Raw genomic sequence first — 9,934 nt, 5'->3', positions numbered from 1 at the left:
TCATAAATGTTATAGTGTAGGAGCGTGTATAGTATAGTACACGCTATAGTACGCGCTTTGCCATAAAATGTAATCATAAATGTTATAGTGTAGGATTTTCACAGGTTCTGTTCACACTCAACCAGAGGGAATTATATGAGTATGTGTTTATTGTACAGGTGTCGTGTTAAAATTTTACCACCACAAAATCTTTGTATTTAGGAAGTTCTCACATAAGGAAAATAAGTCAGGCAGGAATGTGCCAACCTCTTTGTTCCTAACATCAGCCACTCAACAGCTGGAAGCCAACCGCCATGATTGTCCTCAGGGAACTGTTCTTAGTATCTCCAAACAGTTCTTAGATGAGATATGCAGATATTCCTCCAAATACACCATACTTCTTGAAATTTCTCAAAAAGCATAAGTTTGGAATTAAATATAACTTCCTAGAGGTTTCCTAAATATTATGGATTAGAGCAGAACTATTTTTATTTCTTCTTTCTACAGAATAGACTTATCTGAAGGCATTCCAGGACTCGTTTCTTATAGCTTCATCATATTGGTGACTAAAATTTAACCATAATCAAATATTACTTTGTAATATTACCAAATAGTAACATAGCCACCAAGCCTGAGTCACTGACAGTCTTACCTTATATGTTGATGATAACTTGAAACAAAAATTCAATAGTGAGGCCAGTTACATGACATCTTGCCAATTTCTCACCTACAATACTTGTAGGAAAATTTTTATATCTTGATTCTGTCACCCATATTGTTATTTGTCCCTCATAACTAGGTGTCAGTTGAAGATTACTAAGCTTGCCTTCATGCAAGCTGTTAATGCATGTGCCAACTAAAGATAGGAGAGAGCCAGTAGGTCTGGCTTTTCAATTTCAATTTTCATTTTCACATTTAATCCTTTGAGTGAGTGTGTATTTTTTTGGTCCATTAATGGAGGGTAAGGGGTACATGACGTGTAAAATAATGTCAATGTTCAAAATTCCTGATTTTTCTTAACAATACTTCACATATTATTTGGAAAACTAGTAGAATTCAAATTTTTGTCATTCCCCGACTTTTAATTAGAGGAAAGGGAAATATACTCAACATCAATTTTAACTAACATACATATTCCTGCATTTTTCAAGTTGTATACCATAACTTCTGACTCCTTGTATGTAAGTGAATTCCTTAGCTTTTATAGTACTCTCTGCATTTTACATGTAACTCTCACAAAACTTGTGATTTGGGGGGTGGGGGGGTAAGTGGAATTGTTTTTAGGCAACTAGCAAGGTCCAAAAGGGTGTCCACAATCATAAGGCTAGCAACAGGGCCTTAGCTAAAGCCCAGGTCTGGGGGCTCAGAGTCCAGGGCTCCTGAGCTGCTTGGAAGAAGATGAAGTGAAAGGCTGTCCTATCAGTTCTGTGTCCTCTGTGCCAAGCAGCTGTATTGTCTTTTGGGGCTGTTCCCATTTGTAATTTTGACATTCAGTCTGTGGGTGTGTGTACAGAAGGAACAATTGGGCTTTGCAAATACTATGAATGAAGCATCACTTGTGGTTCAGATGAGGACAAAATCCAATCATCAGAAAGTAAATGTGATCAGGGAGGACCCTGAAACAGGCTGATATGCACACAGTATTCTTTAGACATGCCTGAATGAGAAGGGGTAAGATGACTTACTATGGTTTGAATGTGCCCCCAAGGTTCATCTGCTAGAAACTTAATCCCCAATGCAACAGTGTTAGGAGATGGGGCCCAATGAAAGGTGATTAGGCCATAAGGGCTCTGCCCTCATAAATGGATTAATGTCTTTATTGCAGAAGTGGTCTACTTCTCTCAAGTGGACTTGTTATAAAAGAAAGCTTGGTCCCCTCTTGCTCTCTCATGCTCTCCTGCCTCTTGGCCTCCTTCTATCATGGGACAGCACAGCAAAAATGCCCTTGCCAGATGTGGTCTTGTGATCTTAGACTTCCCAGAGCCAATAATTGTAAGAAATAAATTTCCATTCTTTATAAATCATCTGGTTTGTAGTATTCTGTTGTAGCAACACAAAATGAGCTAAGACAAACGTATTCAAGAGTTGACAAGCCCTCCTCTTACGTGCTGACCTGCTTTACATTGTATTTCTCAAACCTAATTGGTAGGGAGAATGAGGAAACTTTTTATAGAACACTCATTAAGAATGTTGTTTTACAGAAGGTATTTTCAGAACAGCTGTATCGCCTTATGTAATCCTCACCACAATCTAGATAGTAGTCACAGATAGGTTACATAACTTGCCCACAGAACCAGAATTCAAACCCAGGTGAGCTGAAGCCAAATCCCACTACTTTAGGCATTGAGCTACATAGAGTCTAAAGGCCTCAGGCTCGCTTAGGGCCCATCTTGTGAAAGATCCTCAGGTCTGTTAGTGAAGCTGTAGGCCCCCAAAAGACCTCAAGAGATGACAAGAGAAACCAACTGCAAGTGGAGGGGCTCAGAGGAATACCTGAGCAGGACAAATTCTTAGGAAAAAGAAGCCTGTTAAAGCCAGATAATTGTGGAGATGTGGGGAGTGGGTGGGAGAAGTTCAGGACGGATAATCGAGGACTGTACAGCAAGGGGGTACCTTCATATGGGCTGTTGAGAGGGTAAAATGGAAACCTGTTTGTCCAGCACAGTAAGCACAGGCTGCCCAACCCTCTGCCAGGAGCTAGGGCCTGAGAACAGGAGACGGAAATGACAACAGACTTCAATGGGGCTAACAACACTTCACAGTCAAGCTGAGCTCCACAAAATAATCTCTTAGGCCCTCCCCATCCACTAAGGGTCTTCCCAGGTGTTTGACTGGAGGGATGTATTATTTGCATCCACAGTGTCTAATTATCACCACAATTCCTCTCATACTATCACAACTGATTATTCACTGGAAATAAAGAATGCAAGTACAAATCAGACTGGGCCATGAGGAACGTTCAGGAAAAATGAGCAAGCAGGGAGTCTGTAAACATCACAGACTGGCAGCTCCCAAGGCTGGGACTGAACCACATCCAGGTTTGGTTTGATTTACTGATAGTTTAAAAAAGTTTAATTTAGCCTGTGGTCTCAGCTCCTCAGGAGGCTGAGACAAGAGGATCATTTGAGCCCGGAGTTTGAGGTTGGTGTGAGCTACGATGCCGCCATGCTCTACTGAGGGTGATGAAGTGAGACTCTGTCTCAAAAAAATTTTTTTTATAATTTGTTTTCAAAATTTATAATCAGGCTATAGCACATAAAAATCCAGATTTCTGGCTTCCCTTTAAAGATCTACCAACACTGGGCTATTGACTTTCAGGTGTGCCATTGCCCAGAGCTAAGTCACAGCTTCCTCCTAAGTTTGTACAGTTCTGTCACCCTAGTTCCTCCCAGGGCCTGCCTGACTCACCAGATTACCTGGTCCACCAGAGTAAGATTTGCATCTATCCTCTGTGCCCAAGAGAAAGATTTATGAAAGAGAAATCTACAGCTACCCACCGCCCCCTGCCCTGATTGCCCTGACAGCACAAGGTAAACATAGTTGGATTCCTAACACAGGTTTTTAGTGGATGTCTCCAAAAGTGTTTGATTATAGAAAGGAAGGAAACTGTGGCACCTGGCCCATTATCTAATCCTTTGATACTCCTGTCCCATCTATGATTGAGAGAATTAAAATATTGGGCTATAAACTTTATAAATACAGCACCTAGTTAGAGAAAAATAAAGATCAACATAAGGTTTTCATGAGCACTCATTTATATGTTGAAAACCATCAGCACTAACACAGAATTTCCAGCAATGAATACAGGTGAAAAGATTTTAATTCTTAAATCTCTTCAGTCTGAAGATTTTTAAGCACAGCACCATCCTCTAACTCAGCATGGTATAATAATGTAAGTCACAAAAGTGAGCTGGCTTTGTAATTTTCAATTCCCTAGCAGCCACATTGAAGGCGTAAAAAGAAGCAGGTGAAATTAATTTTCAGATAGCCTTTATTTAACTCCACCTATCTAAAACATTGTCACTTCTATATGTAACCAATGCAAAATCCATTGAGATACTTTACTTGGTTTTCTTACTAAGGTCTTCACAATCTGGTGTGTATTTTATACATAAAAGACATTTCAAAAACAAAAAGACATTTCAATTAGAACCCACTATTTTTCCAGTACTCAAAAACCACCCATGGCAGTGCCTATCTTATTAGACAGCACAGATGTAAATAGAAGCAAATGAGAGTAGGTAGAGAGGGAGCTGATGTGGATTTCACACAGGCTTCACAAGGAACTGGGGAGGCCAGACAGGAAATTGACCCCATTCTAACACATGCTCCACGTTCTTTATGACCCCAGTGTGCCTTCACTCTGTCCCTTCCCTCATCTCTGTCTCCTTATCTCATTGCCTCATGGCACTTTTGTAGGTGAACATCAAAGTATATGAAGAAGGAATGGGGTGGGCTTGATTCCCAGCCTGTCCCTTGCAGACTAATGACCTTGGCCAAGTTAGTTACTTAACCTCCCTGGCCTAAGATTTCTTTTCAATAAAATAGGATTAGTTCTTTCATCACCGAGTTCTGAAGATTAAACAAAATCATAAATTTAAACTTCTCAGCACCAAATGTGGGAGTTTTCATGTTTTTAATAATTATTTTTCAAGATTTACGTATGTTTGGCAGAAGATGCAGTGGAAAAAAAGGATTGGATAAGTGGCAAAAGAATTTTTTAATACACGCTAAAATCCCAGCCACATCCTACTCTTTCTTTAGTACTTGGTGTTTAAAACTTTTCCCTGCTTTTATAAAAAGCGTGACTTCAGCTCAAAGCACCCTGAGCCTAGATTGTGCAGACACACCCAAAGCATGAGACTAAGAAAAAAGAGTTTTAGTTTTTCCTCCAGAGATTGTCCAATTGTGTGACAACCCAGATAACAAGGGGGGGACATCTTAATGTATCCCAAATACTCTACAAAATGTCTCAAGAGACTTCACAAGGTCTGCTGCATATAAAGATAGCAAGAACTCTACCATCCTGAGGACAAAACTTTCTCAGCCCCTGCAGGCTCCTTGGTGCCTTATGGCTTGCAAGGAGCCTAACCAGACTTAACCCTTCTCCAGTCCTAAAACCAGCACCATCAGTGCTACAGTCAGTCTTCTAGTTTAGCTCAGAATGGTAGCCAACACCCACAGCCACTGGCACTTTGAGAAGACTAATAAAGAAGGTAAGACTCACCAATTCATTCTCCTCTCCTTCGTTCAGCAAAGCCTGGTGGTCTTCCTTACTGTTCTCCTCCATCTAACCCAGACCTGTAAAGATCCCTTCTAACTCACTCCTGAGGGAAGTTTAAAATTACCTGGGCTTCTGAGAACCTAGAATGAGTCACCCTTTGTCATTGTCCTTCTTAGGTGCTTTTAAAATCTCTTAGCACACACCTTGCCTATTAGACCAACAAAGGAGAGGAAATCCTCTCTACAGCAACAGGATTGGTCTGTTAATCTATCTGCTTATTGTTTTTTTTTGTTCCCCTAGTGTTTATTTACTGAGCTAGATGTAAGCGCCTTCAGGCTTAAGGAATGATGGAAAAAAAAGTTGTTGTGCTAGAAAGTTTTCCATAAATGTCTTAGCCAATAAATGCAAATAGCTGCTTTGCTAAAAAAAAAAAAAAAAAAACCTTAGACAAAGGGATTAACCAGGGAGAGATATTTGAAAACCCTGTGAACTTTGGAAAAGTAATGAATGTACTGGGGGTGGCAAAGGAAATTGAAGGAGTTTGGCTTCTGATGGAGAATGAATCATTCTGGAATCAGAAAAAGCTGAGTTCTAATCCCTACTCTACTGATGACCCTCGACACATCACTTAAAATCTGAAGTTTACATTTCTAGTGCAGTGAATGTCAGTAATAATTAGAGCATTGAGAAAATGATTGAAGATAATGTTTGACAAAGGCCAACTATAGCCCCCAATAAGAGGTAAGTAATCATCATCATAATCATAGCACTAATCAAGAAGAGATAGGAAGTTTAAAAAATTAAAATAAAAAATAAGAAAAGGAGAAAAAGGCTCTTGGAAAGTAAACTATAATAATAATTTGATTCCTTTCATTTTTCCTTTATAATTTACAAAATATTTTCAAATGAATAAAGTATATGGAGGGAGGAGGAGCCAAAAAGGATAGAACCCAAGTTTCAAAAGCTGTATAATCACTGCTTGTAGGAGACGCCAACATCCGAGCAAGATGATCTGCAGCTGAGGCGTGGACCTCGGGCTATTCGTCCACAGGAGTTCCTTGTGGAGGAGCCGGTGCCCTCAGCACACAGTCATTGTTAATTACTCCCCTCACCTGTATCATTCCCTTTCAATAAAAGGCTGGTGCGGAGGTTGCTCGGGGCTACCCGGAAGGGAAGGGCTAGCCCGCCTTCCACAAGCTTGTACTTCTAATCCGCTTCTAGCCTGGTTCCTGCGCTAACCGAGACCAGGGCCACAGGAGCCCGACGGGTCGCGACAACTGCTGAATTTATTATTATCATCAAAAAAATAAGTAAATTGTGATAAATTTAGGGTTAATTTGTTCATAACAAAAACTGTGTCATTTCACTGCCTCTTATTGTATTCTTTCCACTTCGACGGTGGGGGCGGGGATCACTATCAGAACAATTAGGGGATAATACTTGACTCTTTCCACTGACTAAAATAGCATTAATTAAATGTTTCTATAAAGCTATAGTAGTTCCATTCTGTACACAGCAGTTACACAGCAGTTATGTATGGAGCAACAGATATTCCAGACATAGTGTGAGACCCTTTAATACAATAGTATAAAGGACAGAGTCACTACTCTGAGGGAGTTTGCAGTTGCTTGGGAGAGACAGACAAGTCGATAGGAAGCATATACTCAACTCCACTGAATAGAATAAGACCAGCTTATTAAGATGAGCAGAATTTAACCAGATGGAAGGAAAAAAAGATAGAGTCAGGTGTTGAACACATTCTAGGCCAGGGAACAACGTGCACAAAAAGAGTCAAGAGAGATAGGAAAGGATAACCTATTTGAGGTATAAAGAGAAATCAAAGTAACAATTAAGAATAGAAAGAAAGAGATGCAAAGGCTTGTCCAGTCATGAAGAGCTTGTACATCATGACCAACTGGACTCCCCGCTAGCTAAGACCCCAGATCCCAGCTCCTTCCTGCTGATAAGCAAGCACTCTTTGGCTCTGTACAAGTATAAAATGTTCAGCTCAACATAAAATCTTCTGATAATCACAACTGCTCACCAGCACCTTGGAGGCACTAAACTCACATGCATGCTTACGTTGGTTGGACCCATTCACCATGTGAAGAATTAACTCATCACTTCAAAGTTTGTATTAGCTAATCTTGAGGTTAATAAGTACCAAGCACTTGCTTTAGCCACCAAAGGACATGCTCTGTGGAAATAATTATTATAACAGCTTTAAACTCTTGCCTCCTAGAAAGTTTACAACAGATCCTAAAGCTTAAAGCTTAAAAGATCTAGGGTCAAATGTTCATAGGCAATCTAGAGATCCAGGCACACCCCAGTGGTTCAGCCAGTTTCTTGAAGGCCCAGGAATCATTTATTTTTTTTCCATCTGTGTGTGCATGGCAGGCTGGCATTGGCAGCTTCCTGTGGGAGAGGTCGCCTCAGCATGAGTAGGAGTGGCTTCCTTCAGGTCACATTATTATATCTAGCCATAGAGTTCAGGAAGTTGTTGGGCTTCTCCAAATATTTTCTGTCCAATAAGGCCAGATTTTCACTTGCCTGCAACTAAGCTGAACACAGTGCATCCAAATAAACCCTAAAGACGAGCTCTTCTCTGATGAGAAGAGAGGCATTAGCACTGTACAGCATAAGGCAGGGGCTTCCAGAGACCAGACGGGAGGGAAGAGCCAGATGGGGGACACAGAAAGGAAAAGGGAGTAAAATGTCCACCTTACACAAGAGCCTGAAGAATTTAAGATCCTTGCTGACCAGGCACGGTGGCACACACCTGTAATCCTAGCACTCTGGGAGACCAAGAAGGGTGGATTGCCTGAGCTCAGGAATTCCAGACCAGCCTAAGCAAGAGCTAGACACTGTCCCTACTAAAAATGGAAAAAAACTAGCAGGGCATTGTGGTGGATGCCAATAATCCCAGGGCATTGTGGTGGATGCCAATAATCCCTCGGGAGGCTGAGGCAAGGGATCACTTGAGCCCAAACTTCTGAGATTTCCGTGAGCTTTGATGCTGCAGCACTCTACCCAGGGCACAGAGTGAGATTGTCTTAAAAAAAAAAAATTAAAGATCTCTCAAGAAGCCAAGTCCTAGCCCTCTGAGGGGCCTTCTTATCAAGAATAAAGAACCACAGGAAGTAACTGAGAGAATGTCTCCTCTCCCTCCACAGTCCCCGACCTGGAACACAATTTCCAGAAAACAAAAAAGAAACAGAGATGGGAGAAAGTTTGCTTAGAGCTGCACAGTGAAATATTGACAGATCCAGGGCTCAAAGCCAGCTTTCCTGCCTCCGAGTTCTGTGTGTTTCCACCAAGAAATATGACCACCTCTCCTCTGTATTTTCTCTAGACCTCTGTTCTGGGTGCTACAGAGATGAAGGATGCAGGGATTATATAGATTGAAGAAAGAAGATGCATCCCCACCTCTAATCCATGAGGCTTATTCAGTGAAGATGCAAATGGGCATGGTGGAGTGGATTAGGACTATGCCTCACCCTCCTACTTTGCAGAGACAAAATTCCTGATCCCCACTGCCCCAATGTCTAAAGGAGAAACTAGTCCATAATTGCGTTTCTCATCTAGACTTTAAAGCTCTTTTGCTGTTTTCTCTACTCACCACTGAAGCCTGACTGAAGCATTCTATTTCAAACCTTGTTGGATACCCACCCAAGCAAAATGCTTTAGGTAATATAGACTGACTTCTATTACAACAAACAGTATATTTTAAGTGGTTTAGTATGGGGCTAAGTTGGTGGTGGTGGTGAGAGGGCATTGGTGGAGCATTGGAAAGGGTATCCAGCATGCAGTGATTTGGAGATCCAGGCTCTTTCCTCTGCACTTCCACTGTCTTCAATATGTGGCTTCCAGTTCTGGTATGATTATATGAAAGGGGGAATGCATGGAGGATAGCCAGTGAAAGTTTCCACAGACTAGTCCTGGCAGAGGTACTCTGCACTCATGCTGGAAGATTGGTGAGAACTTACTCAGATGACCACACCTGTTTGCAAAACTGGCTCTTAATGTAAATACCCCTACCAGGGGGGTCTAAAACAGGAGCTACCTAGCAGTCTCTGACACGCTGATCCTGTGATAGTCCCAGAGAGGGGTTAAAAGATAGATCAACCTAGATCTCAAGGGACTCAGAGTCTGGTGAAAGAGTAAAACCATTCAGAGGTAATGACTATGCCAGGCGGAGGTGAGGAGGGCTTGTTTCCTTGAAGAATAAGGAGGAGATATAGAAACCTGAGAGCCTCTATATCAGGTGACAGGGTAGGAAGTGGACACTGATATCTGATTGAGTGACCTTTTGAGTCTCTGCAACAACCACAAAGGTTAGGAAGACATTTGAATCTTGGTATGTGACTCATCCTCTTTCTGAAATATGGGATCAAATACCCTCTCTTTAATTGTGCTTAATCTGTTCATAGAGCCAACTATTCCTTGCTTCTTCCACCTACAACTACCATTGAACCTAAACAACCCATGAATTCTATGCAGTTTGAGCAAAATAAAGAGCTATCCTTTGAGGGCACACAAATATGGAGTGTCTAGGGTGAAGTACGATTGTGGCCTTTCCCACTCTCCACCTCAATTTTCTATTTTGGAGATCAGCAAATTGAGAGTTTGGTGTAATATGGCGAATTTTAGAGGTGTAGAAGTAAAATTGTATCTTACCTAGTGTTGGGGCCAAGAGAAAAAATCTTTCCTTTTGCCCTCTGATGGTTTACT

General features: G+C 41.3%; 1 protein-coding gene across 1 annotated transcript in view; it reads right to left on the bottom strand.

Moving 5' to 3' along the window:
• Window positions 1-5,387, bottom strand: part of ATP13A5 (ATPase 13A5) — a 117,889-nt gene extending 112,502 nt beyond the window's left edge. Inside the window, exon 1 of the mRNA XM_003792695.3 lies at window positions 5,207-5,387. Coding sequence (XP_003792743.1) covers window positions 5,207-5,269 — 63 coding nt within the window. The 5' untranslated portion in view covers window positions 5,270-5,387. The remainder of the gene's footprint in view (window positions 1-5,206) is intronic.
• Between the last annotated feature and the right edge of the window lie 4,547 nt (window positions 5,388-9,934).

The sequence above is a fragment of the Otolemur garnettii genome, unplaced genomic scaffold (assembly GCF_000181295.1).
Source record: "Otolemur garnettii isolate 467f Iridium unplaced genomic scaffold, OtoGar3 scaffold00060, whole genome shotgun sequence".
NCBI classification, from domain to species: domain Eukaryota; kingdom Metazoa; phylum Chordata; class Mammalia; order Primates; family Galagidae; genus Otolemur; species Otolemur garnettii.
Note: the sequence above shows the minus strand (reverse complement) of the source record. Positions and strands in the feature narration are given on the sequence as shown.